Source organism: Eptesicus fuscus, chromosome 16 (assembly GCF_027574615.1).
Source record: "Eptesicus fuscus isolate TK198812 chromosome 16, DD_ASM_mEF_20220401, whole genome shotgun sequence".
Taxonomy (NCBI): Eukaryota; Metazoa; Chordata; class Mammalia; order Chiroptera; family Vespertilionidae; genus Eptesicus; species Eptesicus fuscus.
In genome coordinates, this window is record NC_072488.1 from 12,316,464 (window position 1) to 12,343,878 (window position 27,415).

General features: G+C 41.3%; 1 protein-coding gene across 2 annotated transcripts in view; it reads right to left on the reverse strand.

Annotated features, from left to right (window-relative positions):
• RBKS (ribokinase) overlaps nt 1-27,415 on the reverse strand; it is a 73,626-nt gene that overhangs the window by 27,326 nt on the left and 18,885 nt on the right. For both annotated transcript variants that reach the window (XM_054727886.1, XM_008162285.3), the window contains exons 2-7: nt 26,163-26,295; nt 15,278-15,341; nt 14,091-14,153; nt 10,597-10,761; nt 3,075-3,166; nt 265-453 (exon numbers count right to left, since the gene is read on the reverse strand). In XM_054727886.1, coding sequence (XP_054583861.1) covers nt 265-453; nt 3,075-3,166; nt 10,597-10,761; nt 14,091-14,153; nt 15,278-15,341; nt 26,163-26,295 — 706 coding nt within the window. The remainder of the gene's footprint in view (nt 1-264; nt 454-3,074; nt 3,167-10,596; nt 10,762-14,090; nt 14,154-15,277; nt 15,342-26,162; nt 26,296-27,415) is intronic.

Here is a 27,415-nt window from a genome sequence, read left to right on the forward strand (position 1 = left end):
ATAAATGAATATAGGTAATACAGGTATAATTTTACTGGTATTCCAATTTTATGGATGAGAAAACTGAGAGCTCAGGTGACTTGTAGAAAGTTCTATAGTTGGTTAGAAAGGGATTAGGATACAGTTCTCCTGCCTGGTTGTTTTTCTTTTCTACCATATCACCTCCTGGAGCCATTACCTTATGATACAGAAAGTGCAGTGCACTACGTTAGTAACTAAATGTGTCTTCAAGGGCCAAAAATGATTCTGAAAGTCAGAGCTTACCGTGGTATCCACAGCCTTGACCTTCTCCGTGGGAATGTACTTTGGAACAGGCTCTGCCTGAGATAGGAGCACACACCCCGCAGCACCCAAGGTGATGATCGCCACGCGGCAGCCCCTTTCCAGGAGCACCAGCGCGGCCTTCCCCGCGTCCGCGGGGCTGCTGACCGCCAGGCCGGTGAGAATCTCCGCCTGGAATACACGAGGTGAAAGGAGACAGCGGTGAGAAAAGTAGACTGGGCCCACTTCCACATGAGATTTGCTTTTCTAGAATCTGTCTTCCTTATTTTGCATAACAACCACTACAGTGGGAGAATTTTGATAGACTCTGGCTCAGAAAAATAAATATAGCAAAATGTTAAACAACAGTTTGGGACCTAAACTTTAGGTGAAGAGTATATGAGTATTCACTGTATCAAAGCTCTTTCAGCTTTTCTGTGTGTATGTACAATACTTTTCATAATAAAGAGGTAGGGGAACAAAGAATCCTAAAAATCAAAGAAAGGAAAGGGGGAGGGAGAAAGGAAGTGACCAGTGCCAATGATTTTGATGATATAAATCATACCTGCACATTTCACAGGTAAGGAGGTAATTCCTCTAGGCCTCTCTTGGGCCATGTGCCGTTCTCATCTGACTAGTTACAGCCTTTCATGCTTACGCACCACCCGTTTCTTTATTTTTGCTGGAGAAGATGGAGGCAGAGTAGGAGAGGCACTGCTATGCAGCAGAAAAAGCAATGCCATGACATTCAGGTCTCCACTACTTTCTAGCTCTGACCGTTCCCAGTCATGCACGATTTATAAAAGGGGGGTTTTTATAAATTGATCAGTACTTCTCTCTGAATATAAAAGGTCTCTGGCTAAAGTTGGTGTGAAGGGCTGAGCCCTGAAATTCCTCATCCCCCAGGCACCCTTCCAGCATCTCTAAATAGGTGGTTGAAAAATCACTGGATTATATGATGCTTTTTGACTCAAATAGTTTATAACCAAATTCCATCTTTCTGTATTATAATTTAACCAGGTACTGCCTCTTCCTAAGGATGGTTCTGTCCCTTCCGTGCTTGCTCCTGTTCTGCCCAGATTAACGCTTTTTGTTGCCTGTAAATCATCCCACAGTGTCTGTCCATTCTGGGCTCATTTTCCCGGCAGCACAGGCTTCATTAACTTGAACGTGTCCTCCCTTACCACCTTTTTTCAATAGACCCTTTCAGTCTAACTCAGTTATGCTTTGAGGCCACTTTCTTTTTTGTTTTTATAAGGTTTTCATTGATCTTCACCTCTCCCTCTCTCCCTCTATCTCTCTCTCCCCCCACCCCCCCATCTTGAAACCCAGCTTCTATATTGTGAGGAAGCCCAGGCCACAGGAGAAGCCATGTGCGCGTGTTCCGGCCAAGAGCCAGCATCAGACTACAAGCATGTGAGTGAAGGAGGCTTCAGATGATTCCAGCTCTCTGCCTTTGAGTCTTCCAGGCCCCATACACTGTGGAGGAGAGACAAGCCGTGCTGTGCCCTGTGCCAATTCCTGATGCATAGAATCCGTGAGGGACAATAAATAATTACTGTTGTTGTAAACTACTAAATTTTGGGGTAATTTATTATGCAGCAATAGATAAACTATACTCATAGAGATAGCCATTCCTCACAGGACTAATAATTTCATAGAGAAGACATAAGTGTTAGTAATCCGAGCTGTGGTTAGTGTTTGAAGAACACAGTGCTCTGTAAGTATCTAGCAGGGAAATCAAAGGCAGTTTGGCAGTTGAGGGAAATGGAACCTCTTATTGTGCAATGGCCACCATCTCCCACAATTCCTTTTACCTAGTACAACGCCTGCCTGCGGTGGTTGCTCAAAAATATTGCGTAGTGTATTGTGGTTGTTAAAATTAGTCCCCTGTGGCAGTCTTCTTTCTTGTTTACTTGATATTCTAAGAATTAACAAAAAGGCAAATCCTAGAAACCGTCATTCAGCCTTCAAACCAAATGGAAAATTACACTATAGTTTATTAGTTACTAACTTTGTCTCTCTGCATGTTGCATTGTATGATATGTCCTGCCTCCCAATGGTGGTAGAGAGCTCTAGTCTAAAACTATTTAACTGTGAAAGGTAGGAATATAAAAATTATCTTCCTAAAATGCTTTAGAATGAGTGGCACAATGTGAATATATTGATAGGTATTTATTGCAGATCTGTAAGTTATGACCCTCAGCTGTACTGAGAGGGGGCTCCCCTAATGGAGTGGCCCCAAGGTCTTCCCATGGCATCGATGGAAAACCTGTCAGTCCACCAGTGCAGTCACAGGGTCTTCACAACAGAATGCAGCAAACGCAACAGGGGTTACCTATTGTCAGGGCTGCTAGATGCCAGTTAAATTTGAATTTCAGAGAAACAGCAAATCGTTTTAAAGTGTAAGTACATTTAGTATATTGTTGCTTCTCTGAAATTCAAACTTAACCGGGCATCCTATATTTTTATTTGCCAAATCAGGCAACTCTAATACTCATTAGTCCACAGAATATGGAATAATTAACAAGGAAAACAAAACACCCATAGTGTGAGGGCAGGGAGGGCACTAAGGTCAGCTGAGGTTTGATCAGTGTCAGATTATGGGGATGACTCAGGGAATCCCCCTCCTCCCCCCCACCCTACAGGACTCACTAATTTCCTTTCTTCTCACCCATCAGCTGAAAAGGCTATTTTCACCGGGCCCATTTCACATGCAATCAAATCGATGTGGTTAGTCCTGCTTCTTTGCTTCATTCACTAGCATGAGAGTCTTTGGTTTCTCCTGGAATGCGCACACCGTCTGTCCTTACCTCAGTTTCATTGCAGCAGAACACATCTGAGAGGGTGTAGAACCGGGGGTCCAGGTCAGCAGTGGCGGGAGCTGGGTTGAACAATGTTTTCACTACAAAGGAATGGAAGAGAGGTTCAGTGGTTATCATTTTAATGTGCTGCATTTACAGACACTCTATAAGGGAAATCCCCAGCTACAACCATTTCCTCATTAGATGAAAAATCAACTTGGTTATAAGGAACCTCAATCCCCATCATAGCCTAGTACATACTCCTTATTTCCATTTGCTCTACTTTAAAAAAAATTTTTTTAAATATATTTTTTATTGTTGATAATGTTACAGATAACTTCCATTTTCCCCCTTCCTCCCTCCCTTCCAGCACCTATCCCCCTCCTTTCCCCCCCCCAGGTCTTCACTACCCTATTGCCCGTGTCCATGGGCTCTGTATATACGTACATAAGTCCTTTGGTTTACTAGTATCTCTTTTGTTCTATTTTTCACTTTACAACACTTCAGTGTCAAGGGTAAGCATCAGTGTTTACAACCAAGATGATTACAAAGTTATGCAAAGGGCAACAGGAGGATTAGAGAAGATTTTAAATGTGGCATGAAAGGACTTGTACATGAACATTCAGGCCGGTGAACATTTTTGTGGGTTCACTTAAACACTCAGTTGCAAGTCTAGTTCATAAATCCATTTTCCAGGAAAGAAAAAAAGAGATGATAGAGAAGAAACAATGAAAAGCTAAGAATTTTCCTGGTGAGACTAGTAAGTAGGAAGCTTATGTACATATGTATATTTTGGACACCTATGTATGTCTTCCAAGTATATCAGAATTATTCATGCGAACATACACACTTACACAAAAGCTTACATTCCTGTGAGCAATCTAAGAACAAAGGAAACTGGGAAAGGAGACATTCAATCAGAGGCTGGGAGCTAGCTCAGGCGAGGAGACTACAGGAGGAGGATGAATGGGAATGGCACAGCTCTTACATCTTCCAGAGGAGGGAAGCGAGCCTCAGAGAGATGAGGTCACAGCCTCGGGTCATCACTGAGCCTTGAGTAAACTGGATCCATACCAGGGGTCCTCCAGCTTTACGTCTAGGGTTTGATCATCTCTAAAACAGTTGCCTCTTTAGGCTAGAACTGTCCATAGCAACACAGCCCCCAATTACAATGATCTATCTATCTATCTATCATCTATCTATCTATCTATCTATCTATCTATCTATCTATCTATTTTTATTTATTTTTATTGTTGAAAATATTACAGATGCCTCTCCCCCCCACACACACACATTGACACCCTCTACCCCACTCCTACCTCATTTTAAAACAGCATTTGGTGTGGAACTTTGTAAGTATTTTTTGAAAGTCTTTAGAAATTACACCCAAAGGAAGCTCCCCCCTTGCCAAACACTCTCTTGTCCACCAGATTACCTGGCCAGATTGGTTGGCCTTCTTTTCCTCTACCATGTCCACTGACCTATGGGTTTAGTAACCCCAATTTACCATGGACCCATACACCACAATCCTCCGAGACTCCTCCAGAACAATGGTTCACACTCGTGGCTGCATGTCAGCATCACTGGGAGAGCTTAATAAATGCATGGCTTCTGGGCTCCATCTCGAAGCCACTGAATCAGAATCTTTTGGGGTAGGCTCAGGGGATGTGCACAGGGACAAGTTCTCCAAGTGGCTCTTCTGTAGCTATCTTGGCACCAGTCCATTCCCCATTCTTGGGGAGATGCTTATCAGCACGTGGCTAAAGGAACCTGTCAGCCACTTCTGCGTGGTGAGGCTAGAGTCTGCTTCTGCACCTTCCTTGGTCTTAACATTTTGGTTCAGTCCATGGACCTCGTCCAGCGCCTTCAGGATAATGCTATTCCCACACTTTCATTATTTTAGAATGTCCACCCATGGGGAATTCTATAGCATATTTTTGGCTGCTCAGGGTTATTGGGTAGCTTAAATTAGAAATGGATATAAAAGTCCTGTGTAAACTGTGAAGTGTGCAAATGTAAGGGATTATTACTGTTATTATATTGTCCTTTACGCACAGCCCGACACCCCCGCCTGTCCACCCATCTCTTCTGCCTTCTGTTGGAGTTTCAGCCTGGCAACAATCTCTCTCATTGGTTTTCCTGCTTTTTTGAGGTTTTAGCGATGCCAATTATGCGTAAAGACACTCTTGCCCAGGGTTCTAACACACCCATTTACTTTTTCGGTTTTCAGAACAAATATATTGTTCCCTATTTTCCTTAAGCATTACGTTGAGCCACTATTGCTCACCTACATGATCCTCAAATCTGCACGCAGCAGCATTTGAGTACAGGTTAGAGCAAACTACCAATATGGAACAACAGGGCAAAGCCATTCTTATAAATTTCCATTTTATCTTAAAAGATCCCTGATCCAGCAATTCCTTTTCTAATCCTCTCCTAAGGAAACACACAGACACCCACTATAGTGAAGTTCATTCAGCTCTGTTTGTAACAGAAAAACAAAAAGAAACCCAAGTATCCAGCAGAGAGGATTGGCTAAAAAAATTATGACATATGCATCCAATGAAATGCTCTGCTGCTGTTAAAAAGAACGAAGCAGGTCTCTGATTTGTCACAGAAAGATTTCTATAATTTATAAGTGAAGAAGGCAGTTTTGTAATAAAATCCAGAGTATGATACCCCTCTTTATTTTTCACAAAGCAAATAAAATATAACTAAATGTGTATTTATATTCATACACTTACATAGATGAGAAAAAAGTCTTGAGAGATTACTCATTAAACTAATACGTGAGTAATTACAAAAGGCTAATGGGAAAGAAATCTGACCAGATTACCCACTGTACACCATGCAAAGACATCATTCTTAAAACATATAATACCTTACATCAAAAATAGGTACACTGTGAATTAAATGATATCATGTCTGGGTTTGGCTTCAAGATAGTCCAAGGTTGCAGTGTGGGTGGAGAGTTAGGGTATAGATGAAACAAGATTGGTCAAGTGCTGATAACTGTTGAAGCTAAATGATAGTATATGTAGATTGACCATATTCTCTATATGTCTGTATATATTTAAAATTTTCCACAAAACAAATTTAAAAAATTACATTGGCTTTTAAGCAATAATTGTAGGAGTAAGGAATTCTATAATTTAATTTGACCATAAATCTACCTAATAAAAGAGTAACATGCTAATTGACTGTACCTTTGTGATGCCCACCAGCCAATCAGGAGTGAGTATGCAAATTAACCTAACAAAGATGTCAGGTTAATTTGCATACGCAGGCGCTGAGCGGCCGGGGTCAGGGCAGGACGCTTGCATTGTCGCCATGGTGATGACACAGGCATTCTGCACCACCCCAGCCGCTCTGGGCCTCTGGGTAGTGTGGGAAGGCAAAAAGGTGGCTCCGCCCAGAGCAAAAGCGGTGCCGGCAGCCAGGGGAAGGAAGGCCCATTTTTGCGTAAATCTTCGTGCATCGGGCATCTAGTATAGTATAAAAATCAATCCAATCTTATTTGGTTGTATTTTACTAAGGGAAAATATTCTTACCAATAATAACTGGCTATATAGACTTAGAGTCTGCTAGTAACTAAATTGAGGGAAAAAGTGAAAATGCCATAAAGAAAGGCCTCTCTTTGGCTCATGCTACCATAAATAAGCATCAATGCTTCACCATGATGAAAAAAAAAAGATATATTTGATCAAAGAAGAATGCAAGTTTATAAGAGACAAGATGGACAAACCCCCGATGTCATCCTGGAACCATGCCAAATAGAGAACACAGGATGTACGATGGAGAAACGGGGCTGCAGAGGTGACTGATCGCGCACACCAGTAATTATTACTCATTACAGCGTCAGAGGGACTAAAACCCCGGTTGTCCTAACAGCATGTCAGTGGCTGCCACAAGAACGTCAGTGAGGAACTGGGAGGCCTAGGGAGGAAGCTGTTTAGGGGCCAAGACAGGAACATGAGGCAGAAGCTCTTCATGACGTCACCTCGGAGGGTGGCGGCTGGGCAGTGAAGAAGGCCCTCATCACTAGCTCAGAGCAGGAGAGGAAGACAGTCACCCTACGCAGGGAAACCGTGGGAGGCTGGAGAACCCCAAACGCTGGCTTGACAGCCCCTCACCGGAGGAGGACTTTTCTGGGACTTGAGCAGCAGAAACACTCACAGCGTGGGCCACGTGCTAGACTGTGTTACTGTGAAAGTCCAGGTCACCAGCCAAGAAGTTTGGTTTGCCGAATGGGAAAAGGACTAAAGTGGCATTAAGAGATATTTTGTGTCCCGCCTAGAATTTAATCTTGGCGACTTTACAATCTCAGTCATTTATAATTGTTCCTGTAATGTTTCATTTGCTTTGAAATGGATATAAAGACCAGAACCAACATGCACAATTTCATCACAAGCAGCTGCAGCACCAGCTCTGGTGTGGGGCCACCTCACAGTATGGTGACCTCGAGAGGACGGGGCTCCAGAGGGCGACCACTGCATATTTTAGGGTGTAAGTGCTGTCACTGCTTTCGTTTTGGTAAAGATAGCAAGAGAATCCCGAGAGTCTATACAAAGATGGAGGGGCCCTCTGTATTTTGTTGTTGTTAATCTTCACCTGAGGACATTTCCCCCTGGATTTTTAGAGAGAGTGGAAGAGAGCGGGAGAGACCCACAGAGAAAAACATGGATGTGAGAGAGACATACAGATCTGTTGTCTCCCACAAGCTCCCTGACCAGGGCTAGGGATGGAGCCTGCCACAGAGGTACATGCCCCTGACCAGAATTGAACCTGCGACCTTTCAGTCCACGGGTGGATGCTCTATCCATTGAGCCAAACTGGCTAGGGCTTCCGCTGTATGTTAACAACTGATGTATAATCTAGTTATACAGTGTGTTTCATTCAAACTCCATTACTCATTAAGTAGTACAGATAAGAGCTGTGATAAACTCACAGATGATGATGGCTGTGCCATCTCTCTTGTGAATGGAATAATGCTGATTAGCACATATGTAGCCTCATGGGGCGACGGGGAGGACAGTCAGTGCTCACCACAGATCTTTAAGCTTCGCTGCCCTGCTCTGCGATCAGTCCACCCACACATCACCACATTAAAGACCTGTGAGAGCTCTCAGCCTAGTTCTCATTTCACAGAAGAAACAGAGGCCCAGAACAAGGAACTGACTGACTTCCTGATGTCCCCCATTGGCGAAGTGATTGATTCTGAATTCAAAGCCATGCTTCATGACTCCCAAACCAGTGCTCCTTCTGGACAGAGGACCATGTGTGCCTGTGTGTGCCTGTGTGTGCATGTGTGTATGTAACGGGGAGGGTGGGGACACATTGCTGAAAACACTCATGCGTCCCTTGTCTGTGACTTGAGGCTGGAGAAGACGGGCAGTGTTACAATTCACAGATTTTACTTTTCTAGAGATACTCTTCATAAAGGCTCAGTTGCTAGAATCAAGGGGATTGTGAAGTTACTGTAAACTGTGGTCTAGGACACAGAACTTGGGTCCTGGAGTCTGGAGTCCTGGTTTCTACACTGACTAAAAGTATGACCTTGGTTGAGCAAAGTACTTAAACTCCCCAAGTCTCAGTCTTCAGTCTGGGAGAATAATACCTGCCATGTCTTTGTCATAAGGTTTTTCTGAGGATGAATTTTATAAAAGCACTTTATAAGCTGTAAAGTACATACAAATGCAAGGTTCACTACTTCCAGTATTATTATATCAGATAATGCAGAATTAATACTTAGGCATGTTAGCTCTTCAGCAAAATGTGAAACAGGCTGAGTGGTCTTTGGCTCACCACTACCTATCCCCTTTTCCGGTCCTGTAGCCCCTCAACTGGAAGAACTGCCCGGCAGGTGATGGAGGAAGCATTCTGGACCCCACCCAAATGGCCCCAGGTCAGGCTGCCTGCTCATCTGGGTAACGCCTGCCTCACCTGTGGAAGTTTGGATCCTCTGCTGTGGGTGCCCTACCTGTCTCTCCTCCACAAGCTGGGTAGGCAACAGGAAACTAGATTAGGTAGTAGGAAAGAGAGAGAAGATACACGAGGATATGCTCCGATCTGTACCAGGAAAGAGAGGAGCATGAGTGAAGTGGCACGCTGTGTCCGCATCCCCCGAGGCAATGAGTGCAGTGCAGCGAAGGCTCACCACAGCCTCACACTTGATCTGAAGCCCCGAGTGGCTTCTGGCTCAGAATTCTTCCTGGCAGCTTCGAGTCCATTAAAAATACATTATATGTCAGTGAGACTTTGCCATGGCTTGTTGTTTTGCCATAAGAAAAATTTGTTAAATCAGGTTCAAACATTTAAAAATGTTTGGAAGAAATCACACACACACACCACACACACACACACACACACACACACACACACACACTGTTCTTTTTCTTTTTTTATTGTAACTTGATAAGAAAGCTTTATCTGGAAAAACCAGTGTGGTTCTTTCTCTCTATTCTTCTTAATGTATATAGAACTATTGCCATAATATGAAGAAGAAGCATTGTCTAAGAGTGGCTAGTTTTTATTTTGATTTTTTTTGACCAAATGGTGCTGATCAGGCTATTGTCCAAATTTTAATTGAAAGAGAGAAGAAAATTTAGATTTACCGAAACTTACTACTTTTATTCCATTTTTAGAACAATTCTGTAGGGGAATATTTTTATTTATGTATTTTGTTTTGTTTTGGGGGGAGTATTTTTATATGCACTTAATAGACAAGGCTCAGCAAAATCAGACAATTCTGCGAAGACCACAAGGCTCACAAGGATCAGAAATGGGCTTCTCATTCAGAAGATGCTCTCCCCTCTGGTCAATAAGAAAAAAGCAACAAACAGAAGGAAACTATTTGGATTTCTAAAAGTCTGTTATTTGCTGGGGTGAGGGAGGAGGTCTGGGAGGGAGAGCAGATGAACCAAGATTAGCCAAGGGTTGATATTTGTTGAAGCTGGGTGATGGGTTTCATTATACAATTCTGCCTGCTTTTGCATTCTCAAAAATTTCCAAAATCAATGGTCAAACAGAACAAAAGAGCTGCTTAAAGGATGTTGACAACATAGCACATATTACATATAAATAATCTTTTGTTGTTTATAGAAAAGATGGTACAGTTTTACAAAAGGAGGAAGAGCTAACCTTTAATTCCTAGAGAAGTTTATCAAAATGTACCTGGGCAGTGGTTACACATGACATGCAGCTTACCCTCTGCTTCTCAGAATGGGAATCGGTCCACTCCCTAGACTGTATCTTGGACAGGGAGCTGCTTCAGAGATTCTGGTTACTACCTGTATTATTTCTGCTAACTAGATTGAAGATTTATATTGTGGGATATATCAGAAATGTTACTCACGTTACTTTTACCCTGTTTGTAAGGTTTTCTAACGTTATCAAGAATTAGAAGAAGACAGTGAATCTTACAGATGGGAAAATTTTACTACAGAAAAGTATTGCTTTGCTTAAAAGGTTAACTTTAATTAAGACAGAGATAAAAGCTTTTATAGAAAGAATGACAAGCAGGTAAAATTACCTCCACTGCTGTGGGCCATTGTTAGGGCTTCCAAAGAAATCGCTGGAGTTACTTCTAGCTGGCAGATCATTACTTTGGCGCTGCTAATGGCATTGGCTGCTTCTCTCAGGTCTTCAGTATTCAAAAGTAAATTTGCTCCAGCCACTATCACGATGATATTCTGGCCTGTAAAGAATTTCTATATTAATATTATGTTAAAACAAAGGAAAGCCAAGCAATGATATTCTGCAATGCTACAGTCACTCTTACAAAGTCATTACATGAAATGTGTTGTATTAATTGTAACATTTCTAGGCCATTCAGGTTAATTTTCAAATTCCTAATGTATTTTACAATATTTATGAAACATGACTCATATTCTAATCATTTTGAGCAAAATCTAAAAATGACTTCCTTTATCAATATTCTTATATACGAAGGCTATTAGCTGAGAAATGATATATAATATACAGCAAATCTTCTTTTATGGGAAATGGCTGGTACAATGTATGTGGTAAAGAGTCTTAATCCTGCCATAGTCAGTTTGGCTCAATAGATAGAGTATCGGCCGAGGACTAAAGGGTCCCAGGTTCGACCCTTTCAAGGGCATGTACCTTGGTTGCGGGCTCGATCCCCAGCCCTGGTCAGGGCGTGTGTGGGAGGCAACCAATAGATGTGTCTCTCTCACATCGATATTTCTCTCTCTGCGTCTCTTCCCCTCCCGTCCACTCTCTAAAAACCAATGGAAAAATATCCTCTGGTGAGGATACACAACAGCAACAACAACAACAAAAGATTCTTAGTCCTAAATGACAGTGTCCTAATGATGAGTATGAACAGGAAGAAACCTGCCTAATGCTACTATTTGTAATACTTTAAACAATAAAATAAAGTTAAAAAAATACTAATGCTCTGAAGTATGCAATAAGTTTGAGGTGGACCCTATGGTATTCTGAAAAGTGATTTTGTAAATCAAACCACATTCAACAATATCTAGCAGGTGAAAAATTGCACTAAATAACTTAAAGCAGAGAGAAGGATATTTGGCCTAGTCTGTACCAGATCAAACAGCAGTAGGACTAAGGAATCTTATACAGGGCGGGGCAAAAGTAGGGTTAGAGTTGTCAGTATGTGAAACAGAGTTTATTCTTGTATTATTATTTATTAGGTATTGTATTGTTTTGCATACGATCAGCTTTAAGCCAACTTTTGCCCTACCCTGTATACCCATCACTTGGACCCATTCTCTACTAGCCCACCTAAAGGCGGGAGGTCCATTTCATCTGTCAGGTGAACTCTCAAGAGCTGTGCTGCCCGATATGATAGTCAGAAGCACAAGCCACGTGTGGCTACTGAGCGCTTGGAATGCATTAGTTAAAATTGAGATTCGCTTTAATTGTACAACAGTTAAAATCGAGATTCGCTTTAATTGTACAACACAGAAGATTTCAAGGGCTGACTGAGTACAAAGAAAAGGTAAAATAACTCATTAATTTTTAAGAACTTTTTGATTTCATGTTGAAAGGATAATGTTTTGGATATATTGGGTTAAGGGAATATATTAGGATGAATTTTACCTGCTTCTGTTTACTTTTTAAAATGTGGCTAATGGAAAACTTAAAATTGTGTATGTAGCTTACATTGTGTTTCTATTGGACAGCACTGATCTAGTGGGATGAATTGCAGGGGCATTTTTTGGTGCCGCAGGCTGCTCGTGCTGCTCTTGTATAGACATGACCTAAAATTACCTCTGAACACAGAACACATGCTAGCCTATCATCTTACCACAGATGTGTTCGTTGGCCACAAGGAGGATTTAATAAGTGGGGATGGGTTCAGCGTAAACCCAATCTCGGGACTGGAAAAATTCAAAGTACCCACACACTGAAAGACAGCTTACCTCCTTCCCTTTCTCCTCAGTGACCGCACTCTCTGCTAGAGTCAGCTGCTGCTTCTGTGTTGCTGACTCCTGAATCTGCATTTCTGGACTGGCCGTGGCTGATGAGCAACAAGCCCAAGACACCGCTGTATGGTGGGCACTGCCATGTGGCCAGCTCACCCATGCCTCAACTTTAACTTGTAAACACTGAATTCCCTGCTTGACCCTGCTACTCACTCATTTAAAGAACTGCTCTGAGTATTTGGATTAGCTCTTCTACTACCACCTATACTTTTTTTTAAAATTTTTATTATTGATTTAAGAGAGGAAGGGAGAGGGAGAGAGAGAGATCGAAACATCAATGATGAGAGAGAATCATTGATCAGCTGCCTGCTGCATGCCCCCAACTGGGGATCAAGCCAGCGACTCGGGCTTGTGCCCCGACCGGAAATTGAGCTGTGACCTCCTGGTTCCTAGGTTGACGCTCAACCATGCCACGCCATGCCAGCTGGGCACCACCTATACTCTTAAGGGCATTACCATACACTATAAACAGACGAAGTCTGCCATAATAGGCACTCGATACAAAATATTAAATTATATCTTTGCACAAAAATGCAGTATTTTGTACCCAGACAAGGAAGAAACATAACTCAAAGATATCCCTAGAACACAAAAAAGAGGTGTAAGGCAGGGAATGAGCTGCTGTTGGCAGCAGTAATCACTTAGGAGGTAGCTTAAAGTAATGAACACAGACTATTGTTAGAATGAAAACTTTTATTGACTGTCTTTAAGCGGGACACTGCAACTTTGGGATCACTAAAGGTAAAAATACCATGTCTTCTGTGAGGAATGATCTTGTGAAACTGCAGTGTAAGTTAAAAACATGTTGTGACAAATCCTAAGCTAACACAATGCACGCTGACTGCCCATAATGCGCTAGGTTGTGTCGTAGGTGCCCCATAAAATGCTTGGCCATTCTGAATATTAATTCTGATTTTTAAAATTGTATGGTGGTGTTTTTATACTAAAAATGGTTGGCAGAAATCCTAAAAACTTTACTTGAGGGCAAAGAGAAGTTACTCTTTTCAAAGACAAATGTCTCACTATTGCAAGGCCTTGTGACAGACACAGTTGTATATATAGACTTTTGAGATTTGATTGCTGTTTAAAGAGCAGACGAAATTGAACACTAACGACATGTTAGAAGTAATTAGTTGCTGCCATTTGCTCGGTAAATATTCTATAAATATGATTCATCAACTTTCTTTTGCACCTATCTATTTACATTTATTTACCTGGTGTAACTGAAATGACAGATGAATACTTACTGCTTTTAGAGACAAATATCAATTCTGACTTCACAGGAAGGGTAATGGGGTGTTACAGGATATAATGATTATTTTGAGGCAACTATAATGCTTCATATGTATTGGATGGACAATTTTATATTTGAATGAGCAGCCTGGGATGAATAAGTAAGGGAAACATTTATGCTTAGGCTGGAAAGACCATGCTGTAGGCCTGGTGGGTATGGTAAGAGATCCATAAGATTAGGATAAAAACTGATGTTTCTGTTCTAGTTCAGGAAATGCACTGTTTTATGAAACGACACTTCAATATGCAAAACACATACCTTCTTTATTGACAATTATAGAAGCAGTTCCTGTAGCAGCATCTTTAGTTTGATATGTAAATTCTAAAGGAAAAAAAAAACAACCACTACAATCACATATACACAGCCTGGCTTGGATAATTTATTTTAACAATTTCAATGCACCACTAATCCTTAGAAAACTTTTTAACCATCTGGAATGATAAAAAAGAATAAGTAATTAGTGCTATTTTATACTCATCACCTATACAATGAGGAAAATACAAGTCTTTATACTTAGTTGCACCTTTTTTTTTACATTAGTAATAATCCAACAAACTACCCCCGCTTCCAATTCCCCCAAATTTTTCATAGTTGTATATATATATATGCATTTTCCTGCACTACCATATTTCTTCAGTGAAAGAAATGACAAACTTGAGTGAAAGACTAAAGGTCAAACCTATAAAATCAACCTGTTTGTTTTTCTTCATTCTCATAAGCTTTGCATCTCATCAAGAATTATGGCCTGGTATGTAAATGGTGATGTTGACCAGGCAGCCTTCGGCAGCAGCAAAGAGCCTGGAACTGGGGCCAAAGACCTGCATTCTGGTCCTGGCTGTAGCTCCAACTAGCTGTGCTCTTGGACAAATTAATAACCTCTCTGGCCTTCGGTGTTCTCTTTTATGAAATAACTAGAGGCCTGATGCACGAAATTCATGCAAGAGTAGGCCTTCCTTCCCCTAGCTGCCTGCACCGGTTTCTCTCTGGCACCCAAGACCCAGGCTTCCCTCACAGCCCCTGCTTCATCAGGAAGGTTGTCCAGAAGGATGTCCGGAAGGACGTCTGGTCTAATTAGCATGTTATGCTTTTATTATTATAGATAGTATCAGATCTCAATGGTTTCTAAGATCGTTTCCAGCTATGATACTTAATGATTTTTCTTAAAATATCTTTTGTGAATGTAGCACCTATTTTCTCTTGTCACCTGCTTTTGAAACATTTCCATGGATTGAAGGTTTGTAACCTGTTGTCTTAGTCCCATCTGGAGGAATGTACATGAAAGAATTAACCATAGGCTATTTAAGCAAGACTAGGCAAAGCTATGCATAAAAATTCCCTGGCCACCAGGGGAGGATCTAATAATTCTATTCTATATTCAGCTTTTCTTGTAACCAGATCACAGACGAAAGTTATAAAAACCAACCTTAAAAAAGATGGAATTTTACCTGTAGAAATATCATTCTGTTTAAAGTTTTCTATGTAATCATTGCCAAAAGAATCTTTGCCAACCTGTACCAAAGAGATAATGAACATTAGATCTTTTTTGCATTTAGTAAAATGCTACAATGTAGTTTTTAGAATACTTAGCATTTTGAAAGGGCATATCTGCACAGTACTTTATAAACATTAACTAATTAATCTTCTTAATGTACATTGCTAGACTTGGTTTCAGCCCAAAGAATTGTTATATACTAATGTTCCACTTATATCCTTCTTAAAATGTGAAGCCTTTTAATGATGCTCACCAGTTCTATAGGTTCACCCTCACTTTGATCTGACCATGTGGAAATTCCCACAGAGACAGAGCTGTCCACCATCAACTATCCTCAGTATTTTTGAAGAATCTCAGTTGTTCATACTTCACTATAAATGACAGGATCTTTGTGATGACTTGCCTGGTGTCTTAGAATCTTCATATCTTCTCCCCGGACCCTGACTTGGAGCACAGGAGGGAATTTAAAAAGCCCTTGCTACCTTGGTATAGTGGAATTTCTTTGTTTTTGCATCCTTGCATCCATTCTGGTAATGATACTTCAGTTTTCCCTTTAGACACGCATTCCTCGTTCACTCATAGGCAACGTGATCAGGGGGGCACAGTTGTAAAATCAATGAACCTATGTTGACACATCAACCCAACTCCCTAAACTCCGTAGTTTACATTGGGGTTCCCTCTGGTGTTGTACATTCTGTGGGTTTTGACAAATGTATAGACAAGTATCCGTGATTATATTCGCATACAGACTGGCTTCACTGTCCTAAAAATCCTCTCTGCTCTGCCTGTTCACCACTGTCTACCCCCTAGCCCCGGGCAACCACTGACCTTTCTTACTGTCTCTATCATTTTATCTTTTCCAGAGTGTCATATAGTTGGAATCATTCCTGAACTATACTTCTATTTTTCTGTCCTGCAGGTGAGCACCACAGCAATGGATTATGTCTCTGTCCAGGTCTCAGCCCCTCCCGGTGTGTTCTGCTTGCCCACAGAGAATTGTTCCTCTCTGGATATAGCAACAGAGAGAAACGTAGACATTTACTTGAGTCAAGATCTGCAATGAGTGACGACAAAATTTCCTGGTGAGCATGTGGACCGTCTAGATCAGGGATTAGCCACTATTTTTTACTGTGAAGGACTAAATAGGTAATATTTATTTATTTATTTATCTATTTATTTATTTACAAATAGGTAATATTTTAGACTTTGTGGGCTCTATTGCCTCTTATACAACAATTTACCCCTGACATTGTAGAGTTGGTGGCCAAAGATAATATGTCAACAAATGGCTGTGGCTGTATTCCAATAAAACTTTATTTACAAAAATATGTAGTGGGCAAGATCTGCCCCATGGATCATGTTTGCTGACCCCTGATTTAAATGCCACTTTGATACCTTATTCTGAAAAGAACACCTTTCCTTGTGCTCCTTTTCTGGCTCAAATGCTGATTAGGCAGTAAACTCAAACAATGTGTAATCACTTCTCTTCTTCCTAGCAGAACCTCTGTCTTTATAATGGAGAGTGTCCACCACAGTGTTGCTGTGGGGTGTGGGGGAGTTCCCTGTTTCCTTCCTGGCAAGTAAGTGCCAAAGCATCCTGTTTCCTAGGTCAGAGATTCATACCACAAGACTTGAGAGCTGAGCCAAGTTCTGTCATCTTTTTCTTTTTTTTTACATTATTTAACTCTTTCCCATGGACAATCAGGGTATTATATAGTTGGGAAAGTATCATTATAATAATGTTCTGGGGTTAAGAAAAGGCCATCCCTAGGCATGTGGGGATACAAACTAAAGCAAAGACATTTCTCTTCCCTTTCCTATCAGTTTTCTATGGGAAAAATCTGTTGAAGGTGACTATCAAGGGCAGGTAATAAATGGTGGTGATGCTATAAACAGTAGCAAGTGCAGGGGTTAGGAGAAATTATTTCTTTGCCCTCAAGAAACTGATAATATTGGAGGGAAATAAGACAGACCAGGGGGACAGCATGAGGCGTAGTTGGGAAGGGCTTCATGCCCAGGGGACTGCACTTTGCTGTGGTTGTGTTTTAGAGGCTGCAGCAGCTGCCTGTCTGCTTCCTGCTCGGGGCACCGTCTGATGGGCCGCAGCCCTGGGTGATGGTTATGGTTCCAGCTTTATTCTGATGGTAAGTTCCTGGCAAATCTGTTGGCTGGTCTTCTAAAGTCTGTGTGAGACATGGGACAAAATACTGTGTTTTTGCCTTCTTTGATATTCTCTTGTCAAAAAATAAAAATCGGTAACTAAAAGATAATGGAAAAGTAACAAGACTGCTGAGGATGAAGAGAAGTCAACTGAAGCTCCATTAACTTTACATCACCTAGGTCATTACAAAGTGAGAGAGGTGGTGAAAAGCCTAAGGACGGGAAGACAGTATTTCCTTTGTGCCATGGAAGCCCCTCACGCTAGCTGTGTGGTTTTGGGCGAGCCGCTTTAATTCTCTGTAGGCTCAGTGTTCTTATCTGGAAAGCCACAGCAAGTTTGCTGTGAAGATAAAGTAAAATAATATGCATAAAAGTACATTTAAAGCTGTAAAGGATTATTATAAAAGATGAAAGAAGAATACATAAAATTCCAGATTTGGGCTTGGTGCCGCCATCATCATCATCATCATCATCATCATCATCCTGCTGCTTCTCTTGGGGGAAGGGGCTCCTGCTGCTTGGATTCAGTCTTATAAACTACTTTCATGTCCATCTTGTTCTCCCTGATGCTTCAGTTCTTCCTGTGGCTTTTTGCCAAACAGGAGAGCATTTGATCATGGAAGCAAGCATGTGGGTACATTAAATAATTTTACAAATGAGAGTGTATTTATTGCTCTTATTGTTCTAATAAAAACATAACATCTCCGTTAATGGTTTGGTGCAATGAATGCTGTTCAATGTATCCTGCTATTTTCCTGAGAATAATATAGCCAACTGGGAGGGTATCTCTGCCTTGGGAGTAATAGTTAAGCTTTAAGTAGATCTAAATTACATGTCAAAATGTGGACAAAAAGCAATGGGAATCTGAGTCCTATTTAAAAGGATCCTCTTGCCCTAGCTGGTCTGGCTCACTGGATAGAGCGTTGGCCTGGGGACTGAAGGGTCCCAAGTTCGATTCCGGTCATGTACCTTGGTTGCGGGCACATCCCCAGTGAGGAGTGTGCAGGAGGCAGCTGAATCGATGTTTCTCTCTCATTGATGTTTCTAACTCTCTATCCCTCTCCCTTCCTCTCTGTAAAAAATCATTAAAATATATTAAAAAAAAGGATCCTCTTTTTCTTCTGCATTATAGAGTTGCACAGATGACACGTGCAATTTATACTAAAAGAATGCCACCTTCCCTGTTTCCCCACCCTCAAAACCTCTCACACATTCATGTATTTTTCCGGACTTAATGTTAAAAAGGTTGTGAGAAGTAAATACCTTCCAGTCCCATTTGCTTGCTTCTGACTCTAATTTAAGCCTCCTCCCCAGTAACTGGAAATTGATAACCAGAGTCAGAGGAGCAGAACCCAAACAAGGGTGTCGTTCATAGTGTGCCATTGAGAGCGAGAGCAAGTGTCTCGAAAAGCACAGTGAATGATACGAATGAAAGAACTTTGACAGAACAAGGACTATTATAAAGGGACCTTCATGGGTATCTTTGGAGGCTTCCCTGTTTTTCTGGTCACACGTTGGCTATCAAGTTGACATGAAAACTTGAGGTATCTTGGCCGTGAGGCAGAATGGTGCATATGGAAGTCAGGAAACCTGGAATCTAATTTCAGTTCTGCTGTTACCAAGCTAATTAAAATTCTTTACTACGTTTTGTGGCAAATTGTTCCATCTGAGCCAGGCTGTAGGGTGGGACTGGTTGGTGTGAGTTATCTCTGGCAGGAAGGAAACCAATAATTCTCAGTCTTAGCTGCTCATCAGTATCTCCTGAGAAGCTTGTAAACATCTCGATGCTCAGGTTACTAGTACATCCCAGACCAATGCAATCAGGCCTCTGCAGGTGGGACCAGCACGCTCCCCAGGTGATTACCATGCGTGAACTCCAGTCGAGGATTGGACCGCTGATTGCAGGATTCAAGTGGGAGGTGTCTGTAAAGGCTTGTGTGCACCGAAGAAGTGGAGAGAGCACAGTCCTGCCTGGTACTAGGTTGGTAAGTCCCCTAAGTGGGAGCCCGGAGAAGTGTGACCTGCAGAATCTGCTGGGGGCGAGGAGCCCATCAGGGTCCAACATTGGGATCAAGGTATGGTGAAGCCCGAGAGACTTCCTTGCCTTGTGTTTGCTGACTACTCTCATTTTGACGTGGCCCAGGCTTCTTCCGCCTCTATCCTTCTAAAGCTCATATTTGGCAAAACCAGTTGGGTTTATGTTTTTCAGAGTGTTCAGTAGAGGTGCTATTAAGTTGACATGATCATCTGACTGTGTTAAAACATTATGTGGATACAATCTATTCACGTCTATATCCTTGCCTTCACTTCTGAGAACTTAGTCCTTTCCTCTCTCCTCCACTTCATCAAACCTCACTTGTTTTTTCAAGCATCAGCTTAAGGCCCATCTTTCCTATTTACCCCTTGTTGCTCTTATTTCCAGTATTCCTATAGCCTTCTTCATGGATGCTATATAATAAAGCATTTAAGTGAATAGCATCTTATATTGTTTGCCTAAATATTCTTCCTTAAAGTCTAGTCTTCCTAGAAGCTTATTGGAGACCCTAGCTGAGCATACATTTATCCGTCCTTAAGCCTGTGCATTAAAGGTGTTCTGTGAGTATCTGATCATCTTGGATGCCTGTCCGTTTGTTTTCCTGGGGCCTAGTTATCATTCAGAAAGGGGCACGACTGTGTAGCACCCGAACTGTTCTGGCTGTGGCCGCAGAGAGGTTTTCTCCAAGGAGCTGCTCCTAAAAGCCCGTGTGAAGGCCCTCCATCCACTACGTTCAGCTGCAGCAGTGCAGCAAGCACCCCTGGGCAGAAAGATTCTGGGGAACTTCAGAGTCTGAGGTGGTCTGTGAGCACCTACTCCAGGTGAAAGGGTCCAGGTCGTCAGCAACGATGGACAACCCCTCACACTTAGACTAAGGTCACTTGCAGAACCCCAGAGGCTCTTAAGGCAATCCCAGGATCAGGTCAACGCGGAATGTCAGAATTGCGCCGTTGAATGGAACTTCCTGCAATGATGGAATGTTCTGGATCCGTGCTGTGCAATGCAGACACTTCAATGGAGCAGTGTGATTGAGGAACTCAACTTTTAATTTTACTTTAATTACACTTAAATCTAAATAGCCACGTGTGGGAGGTGATACTGTATCGGACAATGCCGCTGTACAGAGATGTGGATTAGGACCATGGAAAACAAAAGGGCTGAGTTTATCAGCAGCATTTCCTCCAGCTAAGGGTCCTGAGGTGCTTCCTTCACTCTCTCCATGGGGAAGGCTCTCTTTGCATCGAGGGAGACCCAGTCAGTGGCTTCCATGGTCCAGAACCGTGGTCGGCAAACTGCGGCTTGTGAGCCACATGCGGCTCTTTGGCCCCTTGAGTGTGGCTCTTCCACAAAGTACCACGGCCCGGGCGAGTCTATTTTGAAGAAGTGGTGTTAGAAGAAGTTTAAGTTTAAAAAATTTGGCTCTCAAAAGAAATTTCAATCGTTGTACTGTTGATATTTGGCTCTGTTGACTAATGAGTTTGCCGACCACTGGTCCAGAACAATGGCCTACCACTGAGGAGGGGGACTTCAGTTAGCACTATCATAATAGACACCTATATTTCAAAATGGTGGAGGGATGAGCTGTTTGGAATCCTTGAATGGCGGAAAACATGGAGTAATTCCACCCATCAACATACTAGTATAATTGATGTCAAAACATAGAGGACCAAGATTTCTTACCTGAGGTTATATGAAATTAAATATTCTGCTAAAAATGTTATCACATATATTACAACAGGTTACTGATTTTCAAAGTTAGAATATGGGGAAATATAATCAATACTGAAACTAGGCTGTGATTCAAGACATTTTGTGACTTTCAGTGGCTGAGGGTCAAAATGAGCAGCAGGTTTAGAAGATTAAGCTGAATTTGCTGTTGTGAAACAAAACGCAGCAGTTGCTTTAAAAGTAAATCCCTCATATTAACTTTTAACTTGCCATTTGTGGCTTTATCATAAAAGATGAAAGAAAAATACATAAAATTCCAGTTTTTTAAGCTTGTTGGTTGTTTAAATCCCAGATAAATGCTGTTTACCTTAATAATGGCCTTTAATATACAAAGTTAACGTTAACATCACCATTATCAGGACTGCTTATCTGAGCGTGGGAGTGGGTTTGTGATAATCCAATGATTTCTTCCATTCTTTTAAAATGAGGCATATTTTATTTATTTGGTTAGGGTCCCAATCAACATAGCCAACTAGCGTTAGCCAGTCGTCTTTCAATGGATGTTAGGAAAGGACAGATTGCACTTCATTGTATGTTACCTGGAAAGGCTGGTGCCTAATTTTTGATCTTTGAAAATTAAAATCTCAGTGCATGATTAGTTGATTGTCCCACTGTAATCTTAACCCTTTGCACTCGCTTGCTTTTTTCTCGATTCCTTTATTCTAATGCTAACCGTGTCGAGTCACACTCGACATCCAAGTGCAAAAGGTTAACATAGAAGGTAATTTTTGATTAAGATGAGGGGTACTCAAATACACTGCTTTCCATGCTGACTGGTGAAGCCTCAGTTTGTTTTCTCATTTTCAATCTATGCAGACTAATAATTTTGCAAAATATAATAACAGTGAAATGAAACAAAGTCATACAAAATATAAGGCCTAATTTATATTATATTATTTATATTCTATTCACTAGCTATAAAGTTACTCCGTCAAACTGCTCTAAATATTTATGTTTACGCTCAATTTCTGTACTGTCCAGTCCAGTGACAGTCTACAGTCTGTGGGTAGGTAGCACTGCTCTAACGTAATGCCTCTGGCACAGAACTTCATTCCTGGCCATTCTGAATGGAAAACGCTACTTGTATTAGGGAGTCGAGTCTCATGTTTGAAGGAAGCAAAACCAGGTCATTTCTTGAAGGTCCTCGCTTGCTGACTTCCGATCTGGGCCGCGTGGGTCCATGCCTGCTTGTGGCTTCCTTCCACCTGCACAGGAAGCAGGGTCTCTGGGCTCACGCTGGGCCACTGCATCTTTAGCTCTTTATTCTACCTTGGGCCTCCTGAGCTGCCAGGTTTTGATGTTTAGAGATATCTTCCTCCTCCTCAACGTTTGGCTTCCATGGAAGGGAGGAGGAGGGAACACTTCAATCAGGTGAAGCCCCAGGAAGGGTGTCCTAGCAGGTTCTTTGCCCTGCCAAGAGGACTTTCATTTTCCTGCATTCTAATCTCAAAGTATCTTCAATTACCCTTGGACTGTCGCCTTGGCCCATGACTCAGTTAAATACTGACTACACAACTCGTAGCTACTAGGTCTTTCATTTTACACATTTCACTATATGCATATTGATGGACTCCTGCTTAATAGTCCTTGCCACAGTATCTTGACAAGTATTTCTCCTTAGCTCAATGTAAGATGTTTTGCACATGCCATCAGTCTTACTTCATTAAAGTTTGAATTTTATTTTATTTTTTTTGCCAGGCAGTAATAGGTAAGTTAATGTTGCTAAGAAATCCGTACAAAAATTTCTGTTTTTCTTTTGTTCCATCTGTTCAATTTTATCTTGAGTAATTTAATGATTTTGGGTTCTACTTGGAATTTTCATCTTTAAAAAACTGCCATAAAGCAGTTTGGCTAATTTGCTCAATTAAAATATATTTCATAACGGGAAGACATGTCATGATTAATGGATAACAATAACTTCTACTAGAAAAGAGATTTTTTTGGTTTTGTTAAGAAGTCCAAGCATAGCCCTAGCTGGTTTGGTTCAATGGATAGAGCGTTGGCCTGCAGACTGAAGAGTCCCAGGTTCGATCTGGCCAGGTTGGGGGCTCAATCCCCAGTGAGGGGTGTATAGGAGGCAGTTGGCCAATAATTCTCTCTCATCATTGATGTTTCTTTCTCTCTCTCCATCTCCCTCTCTAAAATCAAAATATTTTTTTTTGGGAAAAAATAAGTCTAAGAATATAATGCAATTAGATTAATCTGAAATAAATCCATATCTAAATATTTCAGGTTGTCAAAGCAAAGTAATCCTGTATGGGTTGTTAGCTAACCTCTCTGTACAGATCCCCAGGTAAATTCCATCACAGGGCTAAATACTAGATGACTAAGTCAAAAACATGTTAGATATAAAGAACTTTCAAAACTGGGCAGAGACTAACATAAACCATCGTTCACAGGTCAGAATAAAATAATCAGCACCTTTGCTTTAATCAACCTACTAATGAGAACATTTCCCTAAACACAGCCTTCTGCCTTCTGTTCCCTTCAGATCCACTTCTATGGTTTCACCATTCATTTCCCAAGGTCAGTTCCACAATTCAAATATTTCTATTTTGCATTTTTCTCTTTGCCTCAAATTGACCTAAAATAAAACCAATCTCCAAACCTTTGAATGGATGAGATCCTAGGGGACACCCAATTTTGACTTTAATGGCTAAATGAATAGCTTTTATAAAACTTGCAAGAGGGGGCTCTCTAATCTCTCTTTTTTAACAGCTCCAGCTCTAGGGAACTCCTCTCTCCCCATGGCTATTCTCAGTACCTTGTTCCAAAACCAATTCTCTCTCTAGGTTTTCCCAGCCTGGAAATGATACTCTCTTTCCAGTTTCCAAGCCCCTTAAGTCAGCACCATCTTATTACTCCCCAAACCCTTCATTTCTAATCAAGTAGAGGATGGATCAAGCCTAACATTTTTAATTGGCTCCCTCTCTAAGCCCCATAATTCCTAGCACATAATATTGGTCATCAATAATTAATTGCTGATTAATTGATATTTTAAATCTATTAAGAGCTCAATCTTAGCAAATGAGGGTTTCTTGTGCTTCATGAGATGTTTTTGACCAAATAGCCAGATGAGAATTATATCATGTTAATCATAAATTAGAAATAAAGTTACAGTTCATTAGTAGATGAAGTGATAATTGTATAGCTTATGCATCATTTAAAGACTCCCTTGCAGAATAAAGTGCTGTATGCAATGGGAAGTGATATTTCAGAGACATTTTGGTAAAATCTACCCAGTGCACAGTAGAGAGCTCATTCTTTTAAATTTCTCATATTTCTTATCCTCTACTATGCAGACCCAGAATAGCTTTCCTGTTATACCAGTAATGATAGCATCTTAAAATTTCATTAAAGATGCAAAAGTTGAACCTTTGGCAGTCAATTCTGTTTGATTTACTTTTGAGATCACTTCAGTGGGTGGATGGAAATAGGAATACGAATTTTAGTTTTCTTTAAATACCTGAAGACATAACTACACCTAAAGATCAGTGATGTCCAGTTCAGTAAGGCCCAGATTCCTTTCTGATGCAAGATATAGCATCAGAAGAAAAAACTCAGAGATGAGTATATCACCAGTTATTAAACCAAGTTTCTAAAAGCTGTGTTGCTGCAGTAAAACCTGCTAAAAACAGCTGGATGGTGTGGCTCAGTGGTTAAGTATCCACCTATGAACCAGGTTAGCTAAAACCTATACAGGATTACTCGATTCCTGGTCAGGGCACAGTAGGGGGGTGTGCAGGAGGCAGCCATCAATGATTATCATCATTGATGTTTCTATCCCTTTCTCTCCCTTCCTCTCTGAAATCAATTTAAAAAAATCTTATTAATATATATAATTTAAGAAAAAACCCCTGCTAAAAACAGGAGGACTCATGCTGTTGTTTAGAACCTGAACTAGATAAACCCGTCAGAGTAGATTAATTCTCCTCGCCTCACACTCTAGTTTAGTGACTCTCAACCTTTCTAATGCCTCGACCCTTTAATACAGTTCCTCATGTTGTGGTGACCCCCATCCATAAAATTATTTTTGTTGCTACTTCATAACTGTAATTTTGCTACTGTTAATGAATCATAATGTAAATATCTGTGTTTTCCGATGGTCTTAGGCTCTACAGCAGCGGTTCTCAACCTGTGGGTCTTGACCCACAGGTTGAGAACCACTAGCAGGGTCGCCTAAGACCATCAGAAAACACAGGAGAAGGAAAAAAACAAACGCATACACATTGGTAACTACAATCCATTAAGTTATTTGAGGACTGCTACTTTCCAGAGGATCTAGTGAGTTAGAAATGAATATAAAAAACAAGGAAGATTACTCCCTCCTATTTAAATAGTTAAAACCAATGAACTCCTAAAAGAATTAAACAGGCATTCGAACAAGTACATGTACATGCATGTTAATAGCGGCAGTGCTCATAAGAGCCAAAAGGTGGAAACAGCCCCAGGGTCCACCAACAGATAAATGGATACACAAATTGTGGCATAGCCAGTGGAGTACTATTCAGCCACAGAAGGAACGGAGTACTGATACTTGCTATAAGGTAGATGAACCCTAAAAACATTATGCTAAGTGAAATAAGCCAGACACAAAATGTCAGTTTTCACATGATTCCATTTATAGGAAATCGTCAGAAATAGATAAAGCCATAGAGACAGGATGTAGATTGGTGGTTGCCAGGGGCCACGGGGAGGAGGAAATGGGGAGCGACTGCTTAATGTAAGGAGCTTTCTTTTGCAATGATGGAAATGTTCTGGAACTATATAGATATGATGGTTGAACAACACTGCGATTATATTAAATGCCACTGAATTGTTCCTTTTAAAATAGTTAAAAAATAAAACCAGTGAACTCACACCTTTAAACCATATTCTTGCCTTTAGAATACTGTCCACTGGACTTGACACTTACCTTGCACACCATGGCCGTCTTTGCTCCAAGCCTGGCAGCTTGGACACACTGGTTGGCACCTTTCCCTCCAAAGCCAATGAAAAACTTATGTCCATGGATGGTTTCTCCGGTTTTTGGCAAACGAGAAGTAAGGCTGTCATAGTTGAAAAGGAGAAGGGAAGAAACAAACACACACACACTGGTAACTGCAATCCATTTTAAGTTCTTCAGGAGAGAGAGGCAAGGTTGTGTGGTGGAGCTCTAAGCAGTCAGAACCGCAGGCAGAAGCAGGCCAGGGAGAGACCCTTTCCTTCCAGACAACCGTCAGTAGTTTGCATCACTTTTGAGAATGTGTCTGCCTGACAGGATTCCTCTCCCCCACGGCCCTGTGCTACCGTAGCCCTACTTCAGAGGGCAGCTCCTGGGGTCTGGACTGCATCGGGGCCGGGCCATTCAGGGGAGCCTGCTTTCATCTTGGGGAACTCTCAGGACTTCAGGAGAAGAGTGAAGCTGCAATGCCAGGTGCTAAAGAATCTTATTTGTTTCCTTGAGGGTGGGATAGGAGTGGGGTATTTGGATGGCAGTTCAGGGTTTCATCCTAATCCAGTGGTCGGCAAACTCATTAGTCAACACAGCCAAATATCAACAGTACAACGATTGGAATTTCTTTTGAGAGCCAAATTTTTTAAACTTAAACTTCTTCTAACGCCACTTCTTCAAAATAGACTCGCCCAGGCCGTGGTATTTTGTGGAAGAGCCACACTCAAGGGGCCAAAGAGCCGCATGTGGCTCGTGAGCCGCAGTTTGCTGACCACGGTCCTTCATATTACCCATTTCATGCACTGACTAAAAAAGAGCATCTATTTACAAAAAGTGGATTAGAGCTAAGTTTAGTTTTACATTTTACTACAGAAAAATCCAAACACATAAAACTAGAGAAAATAGTATATTGATTTTTTTTCTATACCCATCACCCAGATTCAACTATAGTCAACAGTTAGCCAATGTTGTTTCAGTCTGCACCTTCATCAACTTCAAGAACTAAGGATTTTTACTCCCAGGTTATTACTGACACATTAGTGCCTAAGGTAGTATTAAATGAGGCAAAAAGTAGAAGTAAAAGGTTTGCTCCACTATATGATTTTCCTAACATACAGGGGGAAGATGTGAGGAAACAAAGTCTTTGAAGGACAGAAGACTTTAAGATGGAAAACGAGTTCTGGGTGGAGGGGCAAGTGAAGAAGATGGGCTCAGTGGCATGAGGACTGATTGGC